The following is a 22,109-nucleotide window of genomic DNA, read 5'->3' as shown; positions in this document are numbered from 1 at the left end:
GTGCTGGACTAGGACCAGGGAGACCCGAGTTCAAATCCCCATTCAACCATAATACTAGTTGGGTGACTCTGGGCCAGTCACTTCTCTCTCAGCCTAGCCTACTTCACAGGGTTGTTGTGAAAGAGAAACTTAAGTATGTAGCACACCACTCTGGGCTCCTTGGAGGAAGAGCGGGATATAAATGTAATAACTACAACAACATGCCTTATGGACTACTCAAAGTGTCTGCTATAGTGGCAATAAGAGCACAAGGAGAGGCATACTTAATCATTTCCCCCCCAACTACTGTGGAATGGGTGAGTATTAAGAACTTAGGCATCATTCTAATCAGGAAAGAAGATTTAAATGTATTCTCCATTTTAGACTGATTCCAACAACAATTTTCTACAACTTTCTTATTTTTGGTCTTATCCTTCTGCATTCTTTAGGATGGTACAAGCTAACTACTTCAACTAAATTATTAGGAACAGTTCACACACCTGCTGCTGCTTTCTGCAACGTGAATGCCTGGATCTGTGGCGTTACGGAAGCAATCTTTCCTTCTGAAATGATGGACGAGTCAAGTTTGGTGATTTCTAGACTGTCATTTATGTTTGGCTGTGTAATCCCTCCCTTATTGGTTTTACACTTTGTCTTTCGGTTTGCAATTTTGGGTGGAAACTTCATTTTTAGCTTTTTACTATTTTCCTATGAGATAAGAACATACATTTTGAGTAATTATCACTCTACAGTCAAAAGGGACAACAAACCATAATATTCAGGGATATAAATGTAGAAGAACCCTCTGCAGTTCATTTTGCAGCTCATTTTAGAAGGACATATTTTTTCTAGAATTAGAATCACAAAACTGGAAGGGACAAAAGATCATCTCGTTAAACCCCTTACTATAAAACAGGGTCTTTCAGTTCCTCAGCATCATGCCCTGCTCTACCCCAAATCTACCTCAGGAACACAGATAGGACTGGTCCATGATTTCATGTAGCATATTTTTTGTTTGACACCAAACACACAAGCCACAGTTTCTATAATCAGTGCTGATATAGAAACTATATATCAGCACTTAACTAGGTGAATGTGGGAATAGGTCATGATGCATGATGCCCACAATAGCTGGTATCATCCAGCCTCTATTACCACACCCCTGCTCACATCACCACGGGGAAAAGCTGCAATAGGACCCTTTAAGATGAACTTTGCACACCAATCCGTTAGCAAGCAAAGGAAACATAAGTACATGTTTAAAAAAAAAAAGATCACCAAGGGTAGCAGGAGAATTTCCATTTACCTTAGTTGTAGAGCTATCACTGGAGAACAAGCGAGAACTTCTTCGAGGCAGCACATTAGGTGGAGCAGCAATGGTTGGGCTCAATACCTGAGGTGTTGTACTGGACAGAAATAGAGATCACAACATTTCTTAACTCAACTATAAATTGCTCCTTTGAAAATCAGGGAGAAGGGATCCCACCCCACTCCTACTTAGTAGTGCAAGGACGACGACAATCATAGGAGAAGCCTATGAAGCAACAAAAATAAACCCGGAGACAGGACAGAAAAATCATGGCCCAGGCCTAAAGAGTTATTTCCTACCTTGTCTGGGGGCCTGAACTTTGTGTTTGTGCAACAAGGATTGGCGTTACTTCTCGGCTATTGCCACTTTGCGAGAAGACGGACTTTGTTCCAGCTTGGCTTATTCTGGTAACAGTCTATATAAAAATAGACAACATTGCTACAGGAATGCTAAAGGGGAGAGGAGGCAATTTCCCAACATTTATAATTATGTGATCCATACATTATGTAAGCCAAAGGTCAGATGAAGTGATGGTCAGATGAAGATAGCATGCATGCTGCTGCATAGGGATCCCCATAGGGCAATTTATAATCTTTTGCAAACACTATAACCATTGCCGGATGTGGTTTTTCCTTCATCTCTACCACATAGGGAACCCAGTACAGCAGATGACCACAAGAAAATTCATTTGTGCATTGCATTTACTAGATCAGTACCAAAAAGAGCAATCCTATACACCATTTGCTTATTGGTTTAGGAATTAAAAAAATGCTATATGTCACATTCTAACATGCCACTGAAACTGGTAAAATAAGGTTATTTCAAATTAATGTGCTTTATGGCAAAAAGGTGGCTTGCTAATCATCCCAAGAGACATGTAATTGTTATCTCCATTCAGGGATGATAGTAAATGAATTGTCTGATACTTGCTTCAACTATCCATTAACTTCACAAAGTGCATCTGCACCAAGCTATATAATTAAGGTCGAAATCCTAAACACACTTTTTAGGGAGTAAGTTCAATTTAACTGAATATGACTTACTTCTGAGTAAATATTGCTCTGTAAAAAGGTACATATTTTATGCTCCAGAAGCACTGGGCAATGACCAGACAAAAAGATACTATCTTTCACAGCATTTCTATCATTCAATAGACAAAACTGCAGCTTTGAGGCCGGAGACAACATTCTACAAATATATAGAGGAACTTGAGGTTTAAACCCTTGCTAACTGGACAAAGAGACATCTATATTTAGCAGGGGGACAGCTAGTATCCATCCAGAAATAGTGTCCCTTCAGTGGCTATTGCTGGTGCCTCTCTTGTTGCGAGCTCCTTAGCAAGAGGGAACCATTTTCTCATGCTTTCCCCCCCTGTAAACATTTTTATTGAAAAGCAGCATATAAATATCTATCTATATATTTAATTCTCTAAGACATACCCATGGCTAATTCCATGTGTGGCAGCTCTCGCGAGAGTTCGGAGAGCTGCCGGATAGCCATGGGTACGGGCGGGAGGGGAGAAAATGGTGGGCTGGCTAGCTGGCTTATGGTGAGGGAAAGGCGGTGGCGGCAGGGATGGAAGGGTGATGGGAAGGCAGGCGAAGGTGGCAATGGCGAGGGGGGATGACAGTGGGTGGGCCAAAAGGCAGGACCGCCAGTGGGGGGGGGGAGAGGATGGTGAAAGTGACGCAGCCTTCCTCTCCGGCTGCCTGCCAGCCAAAAGGCAGGAGCACTAGTCAGGGGGCGGAGGAGGGGAAGCAGCAGCCAGCCACAGAGGGGAAGCAGTGGCAAGGTTGGCCAGCCACGGAGGTAGAACAAGCTGTGGCGGGGGAGGGGGGCAGGCAGGGAGAACTAGGGGTGCAGATGCTCTGTGCAAGGTCAGCTAGTATCTATATATCTATGTATTTAATTTTCTATGTATTTAATTTTCTAAGGCATACCCATGGCTAATCCCGTGTGAGTTCGTGAGCAAAAGCACCTGACTGGACAGTGGGGATTCCATATGCATATAGGGAGGAGGAGCCTGTGATGGTTAAGGTCAGTTGGAATGCAACTGTTACTGGTCGAAAGATGTTCTTGATTGTAGAGGAGAGGAATCTATATTTATAAAAGGATAGTAGGCAGGGGTCTGTGAAGAGAGGGGTCATGAGGGAGGAAAGAGTCCCTTCAGGAGAAAGAGGCTGCTGTTGTGTGGATTAGATGAGGAAACAAGATGAACAAGATCTGTTAACTCAGGAAGGGACAGAGAAAGGAAAGAAAGAAAGAAAGAAAGAAAACAGAGGGGGGAAAGGAGGGAGGAGAGAGAAAGGGAGAGGAATAGAGAAAGAAGGGAGGTTGAGGGATGGGCCTGAGCCTGTCAGTGGCCTAAGGGGAATGAGCGGCCATGGTGGCAGCATCAAGGAAGGGCCCAGTCAACCACTGCTGCTGTTTGGGGCTACCGAGTCAACCACTGCTGCTGTTTGGGCCATTGGCAGAGGGAGGCAGGCAGGCAAGGGACGAGCCTGAGCCTGTCAGTGGCCTGAGGGGAACGAGCAGTCATGGTGGTGGCGGCAGCAAGGAAGGGCCCGGTCAACTGCTCCTGCTGCTCCTGTGGGGAGGAGCAGGAGCAGGGTGAGGGTGGGGAGATCTCTGGGGATAGGAGGCTGCAGCTTGGCCAATAGGTGCCAGCAATGTTGCAGCTGTGACCTCAAGAGGGCTGAGGGGAATGGAAGCAACCGGATGGAGGAGGAGGAGCAAGAGTGAGGCTCAGGTGAGAGTGGAGAGAGACTAAGGTGAGGGTGGACAGATCTCTGAGGTGAGGGGGACTGTGGCAGGGGGTGAGGGGAGAAATCAAGTACTAGCACGCAGATTCTCTGTGTGGGTTAAGTGTGTGTGTGTGTGTGTGTGTGTGTGTGTGTGTGTGTGTGTGTGTGTGTGTGTAGAGGGGGGGGCTTAGGTGGTCTGTGACAAATGGTGCATGGAAAGCTTCACCCACACAGTGCTTTACCAATAGGAGGTAACAGAGCAGAAGCACCGTGGTGTTTGGGCAGTGGGAATTCCATATGCAGATAGGGAAGATGGTTAAGGTCAGTTGGAATGCAGCTGTTATTGGTGGGGAGATTGTAGAGGAGAGAAGCATATATTGATAGACAGACAGATAGATGGCACAGGTCTGCAAAGAAAGGGGTTGTGAGGGAGGAAAGAGCCCCTTCAGGAGAAGGAAGCTGCCACTGTGGAATTAGATGAGGAAACAAGAGGAACAAGATCTGTTAACTCAGGAAGGAAGAGAAGAAAGAAAGAAAGAGGGGAAGAGAGAGTGGAGGAGAGAGAAAAAGAAGGGATGGGAAGAGAGAAAGAAGGACGGGTGAGGTATGGGCCTGGGCCTGTCAGTGGCCTGAGGGGAATGAGTGGCCATGGCAGCAGCGGCAGCAGCAGCAGCAAGGAAGGGCCCTGCTCGGAGTTACAGAGGCCATTGGCAGAGGAAGGCAGGAAGGCAAGGGACAAGCCCGAGCCTGTCAGCATCCTGAAGGAAACGAGCAGCCATGGCAGCGGCAGCAGCAGTGAGGAAGGGCTGGTACTCAAGCACTGCTGCTACTCCTGCAGGGAGGAACAGGAGCGGGGCTCAGGTGAGGTCTCTGTGGTTTGGGGGCTACAGCTTGGTCAGTCGGCACCGGCAATGCTGCAGCAGCGACCAAGAGGAGTGAGGAGGTAAAGCAAAAGGATGGAGGCGCAATCAAGAGGGGTGATGGGGACGGAAGCAATGGGATGGAGGAGGAGGAGCACAGCTCAGGTGAGGGTGGAGAGAACTCTGAGGTGAGGGGGCTATGGTGGGGCGTGAGGGGAGCAATCAAGTACTAGCGAGCAGATGCTATGTGTGGGTTAAGCTAGTTATTAATAAGCCATCTGTCTCCTCCTCCAAACTTCTTTAGCAAAGTCCTTCTTGGGTTAAAAAGCAGAATGACTTCTTGCATATTTTCTGCTGCTTGTTAACCCTCCACTATCTCATCTCCACTACTCCAATATCAATTTCTATCCTCCTGGCTATCTGGCTTACACCAAGGCTGCTCTACATTTAAATGTTGCAAAATGAGGTGGAATGGATGGTATAGTTTTAGTCAATGGGCAGGGGATTTCCTCTTTGAACGCTCTCCTAGAGTAAAACAAAAAATTGTTCCCAGGAATCAGAAAAGTAGTACCAGAGGGGTTGGGCTGGGACAGAATCTCTCTCTCCAACTGCTTTCACAGAGAGAGAGAGAGAGAGAGAGAGAGAGAGAGAGAGGGAGGGAGAGAGGGAGAGAGACCCTTTTATTTCTTTTTACACTTGCAGGAAACCTTTTAACATAGTAGAGCATCAAAGGCAGAGCCCCACTACTACTAGTAATCTGAAGTGGTAGAATCTACTTTGCCACCTCAAGATTCTACTACCTCAGTTCTGTGAACCGAGCAGAGAGGAAGCTTTTAAAAGGGGCAGTTATATTTAGCAGGGGGAGAGCAAATGTTCCTATTCAACCCCAGCACAGCATTCCTCCAGTGGTGGTTGCTGGTGTCTACCTTAGGTTTCTTTTCAGATCGTTTCAATTTCTTTTTAGATTGTGAGACAGGAAAACATCTCATTTATTTATTTTTCTGTGTAAATCATTTTGAGAACTTTTATTGAAAACTGGTATGTAAATAGTAGTAGTAGTAGCAGCAGCAGCAGCATATGTAGACCATGCCTGAGTCCTCTGGGAAGGAATGCTGTAGCTCCCAAGTTTTATACACTGCCTACCACACCATTGGTACTAGTGATGGCTGAGTCCCTCTGCCCTGGCTTGCCTCATAATGCATTTGCTTTTTCCAAGCTTTCTAACATAATTCTATTTAAAAAGTTTAAGTTTTTTTGCTTTTTCCAATGAAATTCAGAACAAATACAGAGAGCTTCCCCATGACCAACATTGTTCCCAACAAACTCTCTGACTGGTGGCAGGGTGGGCTTTCTGGAGATAGGACAGGCTTTGTCTTCTCTTTAACCGATCAGGATGCAGAGGAAATATTGCAAAAACTCTATAAAAATGAAAATTCTAGCTTAGGTCCCTAGAATAATGTAATTAAAGAAATATGTGCAAGTTGACAGTCTTTAACACAATTGTCTGCAAGAGTTCTGCTATTTGAGAGTATTAAGCAATAAAAACCTGGGGCTTTCTACTCCTCTCTTTGGGTAGACAGCATGACTGAAAAAAGGTTAGAGAACAAATGCTCCGAAGACAAACATTCATCAGGTTGCTCTGACAAAGTTGAAGTGTTCCTCACACAATGTTTTTAAACTCTTATCCAGAATTTTGCATTTCCCTACTTTCAATCTTACATGCATGCCCTTGAATAAAAGATACCTTCTTGGAAGGGGCTCCTGGAGGTGGCACATCAATTACGGAAGAAGAATTTGTGCAGTTTTGTAAGTAGGATCCATCTCCAGGGCTAGGGGTTTCTAATGGCAAGATTCCAAAGCTGAGAAAATATATGAGAGTGTGTCAAAAACAGACATGTCTCTTTAAAGGAAGTGAACAAAAAGAAGTAAGGAAGAGAGAGAAATTTATTTAACACATTTTTATACAACCCCATACGTAAGTCCCTCGATGGTTTACAATCTAAAAACACAACAATTAAACATTAATTCAATTAAAACAGTTTAATATACACATAAAGACAGAACTGTTTGTCCTGTGTAGATAGGAGGACGACAAAAATGGGTCAGTCTATGCAAAATAATGAGTGGACAAAAATCTGAGATTAAAAACAGCAACATTCAACAAACTGCAGGTGACCTGAAAATAACCATTCTTCAGCCAAGGAGTCTACAAAGGGAGACTCCAGGGAGAACCTGCTGAACTGGAGTTTATCAGCTTGAATCTATTATTATTATTAAAACTTTTATATTGCCCTTCCAAAAGGTTCAGGGTGGTTTACATTAAAACACCATTAAAATTAGTTAATAATTAAAGCAAAATTATAAAGCATAAAACGATGATTAACAATTAAAAACATCGTAAAACAGCAATTAAATAATCAGAACAATTTAAAAACAAGTTTTAAAAAGCTGAGAAAGCCTGGTTGAAGAGATGTGTTTTTAGGTGTTTTTAAAAAATTGCCAGAGATGGGGAGACTCGTATCCCAGCAGGGAGCGCATTCCACAATCTCGGGGCAGCAGCCGAGAAGGCCTGTCTCTGTGTAGCCACCAAACGAGTTGGCGGCAACTGGAGACGGACCTCCTCAAGTGACCTCAATGGGCGATGGGGCTCATAACGAAGAAGACGCTCTCTCAAATACCCAGGGCCTAAGCCATTTAGGGCTTTATAAGTTATAACTAGCACTTTGTATTTTGCCCGCAAACCTATTGGCAGCCAGTGTAGTTCCATCAACAGAGGAGTAATGTGGTCTCTCCGAGATGACCCAGAGACCAACCTGGCTGCCGCATATTCACTTGGGACTTGATAAGGACCATGGATTCCTCTTCCACTACAGGAGACTAATAAGCATAGCAAATCTAGAAAGATTGTTACCACTAACTACTGTGGTTGTGTGGCATGGATGGTTAACTGACAGTTCCAATTGACTCTGCTCAGGAGGTTAGGCAAGAATGTCTACTGCTTCCAATCTAGTGATCTATATAATTCATTAAGGCATACCCGTGGCTAATCCCGTGTGTGGCAGCTCTTGGGAGAGTTCGCAAGAAGCACCACTTGATTGGACAGTGGGGATTCTATATGCAGATAGGGAGGAGGAGCCTGTGAGAGCAGAAGCACCATGGTGATTAGGCAGTGGGGATTCCATATGCAGATAGGGAGGAGGAGCCCGGGATGATTAAGGTCAGTTGGAATGCAACTATTACTGGTGTGTGTATGTGTATTTATTTATTTATTTGTTTGTTTGTTTTAATAGATAGATAGAGGGCAGGCGTCTGCAAAGAAAGGGTTGTGAGGGAGGAAAGAGTCCCTTCAGGAAAAGGAGGCTGCCACTGTGAGAATTAGATGAGGAAACAAGAGGAGCAAGATCTGTAAACTCAGGAAAGAAGGAGGAAAGAGAGAAAAAGAAAGGGAAAGGGATGGGCCTGAGCCTGTCAGCAGCCTGAGGAGAACGAGATTCAATGAGCCATTTTTCCCCAAATACTTAGGCATTGTTTTTAGTCCTACAGGTTCTTGGATGTCTAATCTCAATTTTGTTTTCGCCAAGGCCAGTAATATTGGTGCTGCTGTTTTATTCCCCCAGCTATCAAAAGTTTTAGAGCAAAATCCTTATTTCAGTTATTATTTGGTGTTCCTATTTGGTGTAATCAAATCGATCACTTAGAAAAAGTTCAGAATCCGTTTCTTAGAAATCTTTTTTGGGCACCTGAATGTGTGGTTAACATTGTTCTGTGCCTGGAAGCTGGTTTACCAAGTGCTGAGACTCAAACATGGCTGGCTGCTTTAAGTTAGGACAGAGGGACATAGGAAGCTGCCATATACTGAGTCAGATTATCGGTCTATCTAGCTCAGTATTGTCTTCACAGACTGGCAGTGGCTTCTCCAAGGTTACAGGCAGGAATCTCTCTCAGCCCTATCTTGGAGAAGCCAGGGAGGGAACTTGGAACCTTCTGCACTTCCCAGAGTGGCTTCATCCCAAGGGAAATATCTTCCAGTAATCACACTTCTAGTCTCCCTTTCATATGCAACCAAGGTGGACTCTGCTTAACTAAGGGAACAAGTAATGCTGGCTACCACAAGACCAGGTCTCCTCAGGTTACTAGCTGCATCTATAAAGCTTAAACACCTCAAGGATTAATACCTGTATTATTTACTAGAGATGAGCCCGGAAGTGCTTCGGTGACAGCGGGGGAAGGTGCTCTCACCCCTACCCCCGCATTTCCCCCACTGGCGCTCTGTTATTTTCAAGCCCCTTGGGGCAGCAGCATTCCTCCCTGCCACCCCATTGCCCTCATCGGCCGTAAGTAGTGATCGCGCGTGTGCCCGTTGCAATGGGTGCATGCGCAACCGCTACTTCCGGCCAATGAGGGCAACGGGGCTGCAGGGAGCAATGCTGCCACCCCGAGGGGCTTGAAAAAAATGGAGTACCAGCGGGGGAAATGCGGCGGGAGGGGTGAGTGCACCCTCCCCCGCCCTTAAAGAATCACCCCGCTGGCACCAAAACGTCACCCCCCCCCCGAACTGAAACATTTCAGAGGCCTTTATAATGGCCTCCGAAACATTTCGGGCTCAAGCCTATTATTTACTGATGTGTGTGTGTCCTCTTTGGTAAGAAGCTGGCAATTAAAGCTCAACACTATTGGCCTTTCCCAGGATTTGGTGTTTTCTTTGGGATACCATAAGGCCAGAATATGTCTAAGGAAAAGGCTTTTAGACACAGTCAATGTATATTGACCTCTGCCAGAAAATGTTGTTTTCCTCTTTATAGTTATTCCAATATCTCTTCCCTCTCATTCCCAGCACCTTATCTATCAAACCTGACAGACATGAGACTTTGTAAGACATTAAATCTAGCAGCTGAAAAGGCTTTCCAATCTGCTGTGTTGCCAGGCTGTATGACTGAAATTCCTCTTGCAGAACGTTTCTGTCCATGTGGGTCTGGGGAAGTGGAAGACTTGATCCATGTATTATTTTTAATTTCTATAATGATTTACATGATGTATTTACTTGGGCATTGCTTATGGTTTATCCTAGTTCTATGCAAATGTCTTATTAGCAGACACTAGGCCCCATGTAACAAGAAAAGTAGCCAGCTTTTTAGTTACTGCCACCAAAATATGTGGCAGGCTGATACATAACAATTCTGAATTATTTTGAGTTAATGTTTGCATTTGAGTGTTCTGTGATTTTCTTATGTAGTTTTAACTACCTAATTTCTGAAACAAATATTTTTGTTATGGCTACAGCTAAACAAATAAACTGACTGATGACTGATATTGAACCACTGCTGTTCTGAATGGTCATTGTTCTTGTACGCATTTGAGATCTGCATAGAGATGTCACAAATCCAGTGGATCTTTTGTATTTCATTACCTTTTGGTCTCGCTGGTTGTCTGTTTTTGTTTCTTAGCCAGTATTCATGTATTGCGTTTATACATATGCTGAAGTGGGCTCTAAGCCACGAAAACCTATCCCACAAGTCTACAGTGCCAGGGGATTCTTACTTTTTTCTACAGTAATGTTCACTAGGTGGTCTTGGGGGATATCAGACTTCAAATTTCTTACCTTGGTGTTAATGGACTTAGAGCAGTTGGTCCTCCCAGAAGACTCCGGCCAGTTTTTGGTTTGTTTTGAGCCTGTTTAGTTAAGAAGGCAGTTCCTGATCCGAGAGGTACAGCATCTGGTGAAATTACAGCTGAGTCAATATAAGACATGGAGGAATCTGTGTTGGAGGAATATTTAGAGTTGGAGGACTCCAGGTTGAGTCTGTTTAATTCCTGAAATGGAAAACCAGTTTTTTAAAGGCAGTATACAATTCCTTTCTAATGAATGCTTACTCAGTAAGTGGCACTGGTAAAATAAAGTTGACAAACTTACAAGTGTGTCTTGTGGTGTTTCCATGAGAACTGTCTCTGGCTGTCTGTGGGGTATGCTGTGATTAGACACTACTGTCGTGCATGTGTTGGGCAAGCAGCTGCTGAAATTCTGTATAGATGTTAACTTGAATGTTTGGTCAGGGTCTGGCTTCTCACCTGTGTGATTGAAGAGGAAAATATTTGAGCGGAAGAGATGACTGGTTTTTGATGTGACACAAAGGAACAGAAGGAAATATCTTGTTTTCTTCCCATCCAACCCAACTGCATGGAATTATTGTCTGGAACTCACTGCTACGTGGTGTTATTGCTTGTTAATAACACCATGTAGCAGTGAGTTTCAGACAACTAAGTGCTTAAAACTAGTTTAAAATATTTTTAAAGCATATTAAGTACCAGAATGGTACTTACATGGGAGTAGGAGAGGAGAGCTGGTCTTGTGGTAGCAAGCAGGACTTGTCCCCATAGCTAAGCAGGGTCTGCCCTGGTTGCACGTGAATGGGAGACTTGATGTGTGAGCACTGCAAGATATTCCCCTCAGGGGATGAAGAGGCTCTGGGAAGAGCAGAAGGTTTCAAGTTCACTCCCTGGCTTCTCCAAGATAGGGCTGAGAGAGATCCCTGCCTGCAACCTTGGAGAAGCCGCTGCCAGTCTGTGAAGACAATACTGAGCTAGATAGACGAATAGTCTGACTCAGTATATGGCAGTTTCCTATGTTCCAGAATTAGGCCATACAACTTCACAAACATGCCCTTAAAGCTTTCAAAGTGATCTGTGAAGTCCAATCAATGCCAGAGATATACAACAGTAGTGGAAAACTAGTCTGATTTTTACATTTCCAAAGGGAATGCATATTTTTCTGTGCATTGCAGACAACATACAAAATATCTCACTGGTTTATTTATTCATTATACTCATATACCACCCAATCACTACTCTCTTGGAGGGCTACACAACTCAAATGCCCTAGTTGGCCAGAACCATCCATAACTTGGTGTGCAGGGGCCAAGGTCAAATTTTTAGCCCATTAACATTTAAAATATTATTAGTTACTTGTGGATCTATTCTCCCTGTCAATGGACCAAGGATAGTGGCCAGAGAATAGGTCCCATCCCTGCTCAATCAGTGGGGCCCCTAGAATACATGCCAGCCCCAAACAAATGCCGAGTCCTCTCCTCTCCCTAAATTGTTGTTGCTTTCAGGCTGCAATGCTAGGCATGCTTACAGGGGAGTAAGCCTCACTGGGCACACCATGGAACATATTTCTGAGAAAGCATGCACAGGATGGTGATATGAGGCAGTTTCCAGCTCCTGTGTTTGCTGCAGGATACCTGGATGCAGGATACCTGGGGGCCAGTAAAATAGTCCCTGCAGGCTGAATTTGGCCCCCGGGCCTTATGTTGTGCAGGCCTTAGACAAAGGTAAGTACGTAAGAAAGTAAAACTTTATTTTGATTGTAGACCAGCAATACAACAATATAAAACAAATAAGAAAATAGTAGTAGTAGTAGTAGTAGTAGTAGTAGTAGTAGTAATAATAATAATAATAATAATATAATCATATAAAATCAGACTACATTTATACACATTTGGCATATTATATAACAATATTTGGCCACAATATGAATAACATCCGAATTAAGATTATTGAGCAAACAGTTTAAATAAAAATCATCTCCACGACCCCAAAAATTAATCAAAAGTGGGGCAATTAGTTGGTGTCTTGTGTCTCTGTAATAATCACAAGACAAAGGTCCATCTAGTCAGTTTTCAACAGGGATTAGCTAGATGCCATGCCTTCAAGTAAATAGCTAGATACAGGACTTCATGACACATAGAATCTAGAAGTGGAGTGCCCCAGGGATTTGTACTCAGAGATGCTTTTTAATTTATTCACAGATGATCTAGAAGTTGGGGTAAGCAGTGAGGTTGCCAAATTTGCAGATGCACCAAACCATTCAGGGTAGTGAAATCCAAAACAGAGTGTGAGGAGCTCCAAAAGGATCTCTCCAAACTGGGTGACAATGGCAAATACAGTTCAAGGATGGAAATTAAAAATAAAACTGCTAATATTATAGCACCCTTATAAAAAACTATGGTGTGGGCACACTTGGAGTACTGTGTACAATTCTGGTCACCACATCTAAAGAAGGACATTGTAGAACTGGAAAAGGTGTAGAAGAGGGCAACCAAGAAGGGCCTAGAGCACCTTCATTAGGAGGCAAGGCTACAACACCTGGGCCTTTTTAGTTTAGAAAAAAGACCACTGCAGAGAGACATGATAGAGGTCTATAAAATCATGCATGGTGTGGAGAAAGTGGATAGAGAGAAATTTTTCTCCCTCTCACATAACACTAGAACCAGGGGTCATCCCATGAAATTGATTGCCAGGAGATTTAGGACCAACAAACAGAAGTACTTTTTCAAACGATGCATAATCAATTTGTGGAATTCTCTGCCACAAGATGTGGTAACAGCCAACAACCTGGATGGCTTTAAGAAGGGTTTGGATAACTTCATGGAAGAGAGGTCTATCATCAGCTACAGGCCTCCTCCAGCCTCAGAGGCAGGATGTCTCTGAATATCAGTTGCAGGGGAGTAACAGTAGAAGAGAGGGCATGCCCTCAACTCCTGCCTGTAGACTTCCAGCAGCATCTGGTGGGCCACTGTGTGAAACAGGATGCTGGATTAGATGGGCCTTGGGCCTGATCCAGCAGGGCTTTTCTTATCCTATCATGGCACTAACTATTTGAGAAATATTCCAGCATTTGCCTCCAAGTTCCCATTCAGTTTACACATAAAACCTTCTTCAGTCATCAACCAGGTCTCAATTAATGCATCCAGGAAAATCCAGTGGACATTAATTGATGGTCATCCCCTATTGATGGTTGACAATTCCCAGTACTTAAAAGTATGCCACCTCCAATCAACCAAGTTTAATTTAGCTATTATAGCTAACAGGCATTGACAAACTTATCCTTCATTGTTTTAGAGGGTTGTGGGTTTTTTTGCTATTTTAAAACCTAATATAATGATCTGTTTAATTCATGTGACTGTTCTAACTCCCTCTATATCAGGACTGAAGAAGTCTGTAGATATAGAATAGCCAAGTAAACCAATATATCCCTGGCACAGAATATATATTATTTATACTGTTAAACACCCAACCTGTGCGGAGTCCACTGTGACTTCAAAGCTTTAATTCTGCATTTTAAGCACTAATTCGACCAAATACGGAGTACAGTACTGCATCATGTGTTCTACATATTATGTTACTGATACAGGTAATATTGTCCTTTAGCCTTTTTTGTATCGGAAGAAAAAAACAAGTAATTCTAAGCAGAACTATCAGAGCTCATTTTCTACTTCTTTTCACAGGGTGACTCTTACCTAGGACCCCCTCCTATGTCCTGTAAACTTGATTTGCATCCAAGTGTCAGCACACAGGTTACAATGGGATGTTGCCTGTACTTTGAGAGGCCATCCAAAGCAGCAGACTGACAAAAAATACTACTGTCAGGGTCCCAGAGGAGCCCCTCCCAAGTGAATTTGGTTTGTATCAGATTGTAGACATAAAAGTTATTTGAGGGGTACAATGGACACACAGCAGATATGGCGATCTCACAAGCCTTCTTCCCTTCAGAAAAGAGACTAATAAACAAAAAAAATATGCATATACCCCTGCTCTGTAGTTAAAGCATCACATTATTTTTGCTGCTGCTGTATTCCTATACTGCCAAACACTTAATAAAGGCTTGTTACTAGGTGGCTTTATTCTATGTTGTTTTAATGTGTTTTAAAGTTGTAATTTGGTTCGGTTTTACTTTTCTACCCCACGTCCTTGAAGTGAGTCACAATAAAACTCCAAGTAAACAGAAATCTTCAGCTCCCACAGCTAGTTTTACCACTGGAAATTAGATAAGAAGAACCCTAAAAAAACATGGTATGGATGCTAGCAGTTAAAGATATTTTAAAACTGCATGGGTCACATTAAAGAAAAGCAATAGGGACAGGTCTTGTTACAGAGGAAAGAAAAACACCCAGAAGCAGCTAGTTCTATAACTGCCCAATCCCAGGTCCAACAAAAACCTCAATGTAATTCCTTTAAAGTTTTTAAACACTTGCAAAGAAGTGTATTCCCACTCACATGCTGCTGCCTTAAGAGAACTCAGATGATTCCAGATCTGGATTGATCTTCTTTTCCTTTCCTCCCCCAAACAAAATAATGAACTGTTGAGAGCACCAGTTAGTAACAAGAACCCTTCTCTTCCCAGAGGAGTTGAACAAACCTACCTATTTCACATAGTGATTCAAAAGGGGACCAGAGGAAAGGATTTAAACTAAGGCTCTTTTGGTAACATTCAGATCCTTTGGCAAGCCGATCTGTCTTGCTGTAAGAGAATGAGGAAAAAAGTATTGAGGAGAATTTTTGGAAGGGGAAAAAAAACAAGATAACAAAACGGAGCATTGGTTCACTTACCATGAAGGCTTCTTCTTGCTGCTGGAGCCGAGGACATCTCTGATTGGGTTATCCTTCCCATGTGCTCCCAGGCAGGACTAATTAAAAAGTGTTGCTAGCCGAAAGAGCCCAGGATGGATAACCCTACCCAGTTCTTTTAGGCCAAATGTGCAAGTAGCACTGAACGTAATAACGATGAAAAAAACAGTTAACAGAGTAATATAACCACCCTAACCACCAGATTAATGGATGAACATTTTGTACATTCTAGTATGTCTTGGTTTCCCATGGAGTAGGCCAGGACACTGCCTGGGAGGGCTGAGATGTTCTCGGCTCCAGCAGCAAAAAGAAGCCTTCACAGTAAGTGAACCAATGCTCCATTCTCTGCTGCCTGGAGCCAAGGACATCTCTGATCGGGATATACCACAGCTCTGGCCATAACACAGTCTGGGAGGGAGTGTCCTTGCCTACTCCAGGGGAAGAACCTGTTAAAGCATCCTGCGACCAAATGCAGCCTGAGAGAAGGCATATAAGTCAATCTTGTAGTGCTTTGTGAATGTTGATGGTGCCTTCCAGGTAGCTGCCCTACATATTTCATATACAGGTGCATTCGTTGAAAAAGCAGCAGACGTGGAAACTGCTCTGGTAGAGTGTGCCAGTATATGTTCTGGAGATGGTAGGTGTAGTGATTAGGTTAGAGAAATGCAAGCATGTATCCAGATGGCAATGGTAGGTGCTGATGTTTGATTTCCTATGGAAGCAGGAAGAAAACTAACAAGCAGGTCTTCCATCCTTCTAAAGTCCTCTGTACGTCTCAAATACATTTTGAGACATCTGTGTACGTCTAACTTGTGCCACTCTTGTTCCTTTGTGTGTCTGAGGTCTGGGGCAGAATGAGGGTAAGATGACGTCCTGTGAGTGATGGTAAGCCAAAGACACATTTGGCCTTATGAAGGGATCCAGTATCAGTTGGACCGAGTTAGCTGAAAAATGCAGAGGTTCTTGTGTGTCAACAAAGCATGTAGTTCTGAGATCCTACGTGCAGAAGTTATTGCTATCAAAAAGGCCGTCTTGTATGATACAATTATCAGAGGTATGGATTTTATTGGCTCAAAAGGCGCACCCTGAAGTGCTCGGAGAATGGTGTGCAAGCTCCAAGATGGAAAGAGATGGACCACCATGGGTGAAATCAGGGTTGCCCCCCTCAGGAACCTTTTAATATGGGGATGGTTCATTATCCTGTTTTTGAAAATTCCTGATATGATTCCTGTCAGCGATGCAGCCTGTCTCTTCAGCATGTTTGCCTTGAGCCCTTTGTCCAATCCTTCTTGGAGGAATGTTAGAAGATCTTTAAGCGTTGCTGTATCGCAAGGTATTGAGTGCCTGGCTGACCATCACAGAAAAGCTCTCCATGTATATTGATAGGTACGTTCGGTGGAATCTCTTGTGGAGGCCAACACTGTGGCGAGTACACTGTTTGAATAGCCATATTTACTCAATATTCCCTGCCCAGTCTCCAGGCATAACCAGCCTGGATCGTGATGTTCAACTGGACCTTGATGAAGTAAGTCTGCTGACATCGGCAGAAACCATGGTTCCTGTGTGGCCACAGTTCTGGAAACCATAGCCTCCTGGGCCAGTATGGAGCTACCAGGATAACCTGTGCTCTGAGCTGATGAACTCTGCAAAGGAATCGTGTCAGGAGTGGTGTCGGTGGGAACACGTAGAGAAGCTCTGAGGGCCACTCTGCTGACAGCATGTCCACTGCCTCCGCTTGTGGACAGGGGAAGCGGGTGAAGAATCTGGGTAGCTGTGTGTTAAGAGTTGACGCAAACAAGTCGACCTGTGGTCTTCCGAACCACTGTGTGATCCTTTGGAAGACCCTCCTGCTGAGTGTCCATTTGCTTGGTAACAGTTGTTCTTGACTTAGTCAGTCCGCGATCGAGTTGAGGCCCCCCCGGACACGGTGAGCCATGAATGATGTGAGATGATTCTCCACCCAAGACATGATCAACGCTGCTTCCACTTGAAGTGATCTCGACCTGGTCTCTCCTTGCCTGTTTATGTGGGCCTTCGCAGTTGTGTTGTCTGTTCTGACTAACACATACCTGTGGAATATCATGTCCCAGAATGCCAGTAATGCCAGACGAGTGGCCCGCAGCTCTAACCAACTGATGCTGTGTATCGATTATGTTGTGGATCAATGTCCCTGGGCTGCTCTGCATAGACAATGGGCCCCACAGCTGGTCTTGCTGGTGTCGGTTGTGATGATGACTCGAGGTGGATCGAGGATTTCCCTTCCTTGACAAATATTGGCATCAACCACCACTGGAGTGACTAGAATCTGCTGTGAAACCAATAGTGCTATGTTGATCTTCTTGGCTATTGTGTTCCTGAATTTGAGAAGGAACCACTGAAGGGCCCTCAAGTGAAATCTGGCCCAAGGTACGGAGTCCAGAGTGGCCACCATTAAGTCGAGAAGTCATGCTAAGGGGAGTAACTTGGCCTTCCGAACCCAAAGTACCTCTGCTACTTCCTTTTTTATAATTTGCACCCACTCTTCTGGCAAGTAGAGTCTGTCCCTGCAGGTATCTATTAGTACCCCTAGGTGCAAAATTTTGTATGACGGCACCAAGTGGCTATTTTCTTTGTTCATGAAGAACCCATGCTGTTCTAGGGAGTGTATTGCTAGCCGGAGGTCTCCTGACGCTGCTAGCATGGATGGTGATCTAAGAAGTAGATCGTCCAAATAAAAGACAATGTGTACGCCCTGGAGTCTCAGGTGTGTGATCAGAGATGCCAGCACCTTGGTAAATATTCTTGGGGCTGAGGACAGACCGAATGGAAGTGCCTTGTACTGATAATGTACCCCGCAGTATTTGAAGCATAGTAGGCGCCGATAGTCGGGGTGTATTGGGACATGCAAGTATGCCTCCTTTACATTTTTTTTAAAAATAGAATTTTTTATGCCTCCTTTAGATCTATGGAAGTTAGGTCTAGGTGTTGCAAGGTTTCCGTTATGGACCGAAGAGACTCCATGCGAAACCTGCACTTTTGAACCCACCAGAAACTTCAAATCCAGTACAGCCCTGAGTGATTTGCCCTTTTTGGGGACAGTAAATATGACTGAATAGATTCCCTGGCTCTGCTGATAGGGTGGAACCAGCTCTATCACACTTATGTCCATCAGGTGTTGTATTGCATTTATTAAGCCTATGTGTTTGATAGGCAAGAGTGACCTTGGTGTGGGTATAAACCTGTTGGGAGGGGTGGTTGTCAGTTCTAGTCTCATGCCATTTGTGTAGGTAAGTTGACAGCCAACCTCCCAGACCCCCTACAGTTAAGTCATTGTTGCTTTTGTGGTTTGGGTTGGTTTGAAAAACCCTGTCTATTCTGATTGTAGGCTCCAGCCCCACATTGCTTCTTCCATTGGGGGCTGTGGAATCTAGAATCTTTGTCCCTCCCCTAAAAGGAGGATCAGAAAGACCAAAAGGGCTGATACTGAAATTGGAAGGTCCTCCTGGGCAGGGGACGTTCCTGCCGGCATGGAGCTGGAGGTAAGGGCATAGCCTTACGTTTGTCCTTTGACTCCACCAGTACCTCCTTGAGAGCCTCTTCCCCAAAGAGCTTTATCCCATCATAGGGTACTGCAGGAGGATTTGTTCTAGATGCTGCATCCACTGGCCATTGGTTCAGTCACAAGTTACGCCAACCTACAACAGTAGCCATAGAAACTCTAGAAGAAAACCTTATAGCATCTAAGGTTGCATCTGAGACAAATGCCTGAGCTTTTTGTATTTTAATAAGCTGATGTCATAAGCTATATATGTCCAATGGAGGATCCTGAATCAGATCATCCAGCCACACCACTGAGGCACGGGATAACATAGATGCAGCCGCCAAAGCCCGAATAGATAGGGATGATGCCTCATTTGCCCTTCTAAAGGAGGCTTCTATTTAAAATAAATAAATAATCATTTTGATCTCTAAGTGCCGATTCCCCATCCCTGAGTAGCAATGCCACATTTAACAGGGCCACCACTGGGGCATCCGTAGGAGGAACCTTAAATATATCTATTGCCTCTTGTTGAAAAGAGTAATATTTATTAGCCACTGCTAGTTTTTCAGTTAGATGTAGCCAGTAGCCATTCCTCCTTAACTGTGTCAGTGAACAGTTTGGGTAGAAGTACAGCCAGTTCTCTGTTCTTCTGTTTGGGAAACACAAGTGTTCCCTCAGGGGGGGTACTGCCTCTGTAGAGGTTGATGGCTGAAGCCCCAAGGTACTAACAGCCCTGGACATGAGGGGTGCAAAGTCCTCCTGAGCAAATAACCATTGGGACAATGTAGATGCTGGGTTTTCCTGGCCATCTGACCATTCCCCCCTCCTCCTTGTCCGGTGGTTCCTATGCTGGATCCCCAGATGGTGTCTCCTCAGAAATACTAGACACATCTGTGTTTCAAGTACAGCTTATTGTATTATAGAGGTAGGTTTGAGTGTGCTTTTATCAAGAAGCATGGGTAGGGGAGGCAATGGGGTACTAGCCGTAGGGATTGGGGGATTCTCCTCCAGACCCCTCAGATGAATGCACCTCCCCTTCCAAACTGGTTGTTTGAGGAGGTAGGTGAGACTGTCTAGAGCCACTGGTGTGCTTTCTCTTGTGCTTCGCCTTTCTAGGTGCATGTCCCTCAGATTCCTCAGAGGAGGGGGAGGAGGGAGAAAGTCCCCTGCCCCTCTTCTCCCCGCTTTTTGCCCTTTGCATGACTTCCTTTAAGGATATTGCCCACATGTCCTTAATCCAATTTTGCCAAGTAGTTGGCATTTCCAGGGGAAGACTAATACCTGGCACAGTATGGGGGGCTAATAGGAGGGGCGTTCTGGCTAGCAGTGACGAGGGATCTCACCAGTGCTGCAGTAGATCCAGTAGAAGCAGCCTCCCTCCGATGCCCCGCTCTTGCTCCCTGGCAGTCCATGGCTCTTCCAACCAAAGAGGTGCGGCCTTGAATTGTGGCAGCTCCCAACATTCCCACCGAAACAGCAGCACTGATGTTTGTAGAGCTGCTGGTGCTCGCAGCAGCAATGGCGTGCATTTGCTCCCACAAGCTTGGCGGCGGTGGGAGCGAGGCTGAAGCCTGGCCCATGCTGACAAACTCCGTCTGTCCTTGAGCTCTGGTTGAGCTCCGGGTCGCACGGGCTAGTCATGAAGGACCCAGTCCGGCGTCCTTCCCCATGTTCTGAGAGGGACCTATCTGACGTCCCCCATATCCTCCTGGCCACGTGATGCGGCTGTTAGTGGTGGCGACACGGGAGGCAGAGATCCCGGGGCTCTAGTTAAAGAGTGGGAAACCCATTCTGTTTCCTCCCCTTGGCACTAGAATATACCCAATAGCCTGGTGGCACTCCATAGGCATACAGAGGGGAAAGGGACTCAGGAGAAGTTTAAGAGGGTTTTTGGTGGGGAGGGGAGGGGTTTGGTGTGTGTTTTTATATTTTAAAGAGGGTTATCAGCAGAGGCAAAGATGAAATGGCAAGAGGCAAGAGTAAATACTGAGATATATAAGAAGATAAAGCTAAATAAAACAGGTAGTTACGGAGAAGATTCTACGGAGATCTGCCTAGGAGCACAGCAGGACTAAAAGAACTGGGCAGGGTTATCCGTCTTAAAGCTAGCAAGACTTTTTAATTAGTCCTGCCTGGGAGCATGTGGGAAGGATAACCCAATCAGAGATGTTCTCAGCTCCAGGCAGTAGAGAAAGCTATTCCACACAGACTGGACAGATCTCTTCTGATCTGTTAGTAATAGTTTAGAAGGCTGCATGAAAATGGCACATGTACATTTCTTAATTGAGCATCTTGCATCTTTCTTTCACCCCTGAAGACATAAAAATTGAAAAACAGTAAAACAGTCAGATAACAGATTTTGGGGCTATTTTGAAGAAGTATGGCATTAACTATTGCCCAAACCTAATTTGGAAGAGAATTTCTGCTTCAAGGAAGCCATGAGATACTTACCTCTCAATCTTTAGCCCTAGGGACAGAAGCCTTCTAAAATGATGGACAGTTAGAAGGGGTACACAAATGCACTCACCAGTGGTGAGCATATCTGTTCAATCTGACAAGAAATGGTAGGAACTCCTTCCCTAATCTTGCGTTGGGCTCTAGGGGCATTCAGAGGTAAGAGTGCTTTCGAACCCCAGCACAATGTAAGGGAGAGCTTGTCTCCTATTCAAGGTTTGGGGAAAGGTCAAGGCATTCTGAAAGCAGCATGCCTTTTTATTGCTTCAAAGCACTTCTGAAGCTCTATGTGATATCAAGGATGAGACCCTATCCTTGCCCAGATTTGGGGAAGGGGCACATTTGATAGCAACCATATCATTATAAGTGACGCACCAGGGAAATGCTTGACTAACAAGCAGAAGGTTGCTGGTTCAAATCCCTGCTGGTATGTTTCCCAGGCTATGTTTCCCAGACTATGGGAAACACCTATATCAGGCAGCAGCGATATAGGAAGATGCTGAAAGGCATCATCTCATACTGCACGGGAGATAGCAATGGTAAACCCCTCTTGTGTTCTACCAAAGAAAACCACAGGGCTCTGTGGTCAACAGAAGTTAACAACTTTGACTTGACGGCACACTTTACCTTTACCATACTAGGTCCAAACAAAGTTGGTGGACCACTAGCAGCAGTAGTGGCGAGTGCAGGCCCTGCTGGGGAGGGCAGCGAGAGGCATGTTTAAGCACAAATTAGAAGGTGCTTACCTCCACTCCAGCAGCACCTGCAAGCTGCTCCGAGCTGCAGCACACCACCCAGCACTCCCTATGTTGGTGGGGGATCAGCTCCACCACTCACCT

General features: G+C 44.7%; 1 protein-coding gene across 3 annotated transcripts in view; it reads right to left on the bottom strand.

Moving 5' to 3' along the window:
- CDC27 (cell division cycle 27) overlaps positions 1-22,109 on the bottom strand; it is a 78,588-nt gene that overhangs the window by 42,730 nt on the left and 13,749 nt on the right. For 2 of the 3 annotated variants that reach the window (XM_053263251.1, XM_053263252.1), the window contains exons 5-11: positions 15,092-15,189; positions 10,804-10,958; positions 10,492-10,703; positions 6,637-6,751; positions 1,588-1,703; positions 1,286-1,385; positions 480-687 (exon numbers count right to left, since the gene is read on the bottom strand). In XM_053263251.1, coding sequence (XP_053119226.1) covers positions 480-687; positions 1,286-1,385; positions 1,588-1,703; positions 6,637-6,751; positions 10,492-10,703; positions 10,804-10,958; positions 15,092-15,189 — 1,004 coding nt within the window. The remainder of the gene's footprint in view (positions 1-479; positions 688-1,285; positions 1,386-1,587; positions 1,704-6,636; positions 6,752-10,491; positions 10,704-10,803; positions 10,959-15,091; positions 15,190-22,109) is intronic. The other variant, XM_053263253.1, reaches the window with a different exon arrangement.

The sequence above is a fragment of the Hemicordylus capensis genome, chromosome 6 (genome assembly GCF_027244095.1).
Source record: "Hemicordylus capensis ecotype Gifberg chromosome 6, rHemCap1.1.pri, whole genome shotgun sequence".
Taxonomy (NCBI): Eukaryota; Metazoa; Chordata; class Lepidosauria; order Squamata; family Cordylidae; genus Hemicordylus; species Hemicordylus capensis.
Note: the sequence above shows the minus strand (reverse complement) of the source record. Positions and strands in the feature narration are given on the sequence as shown.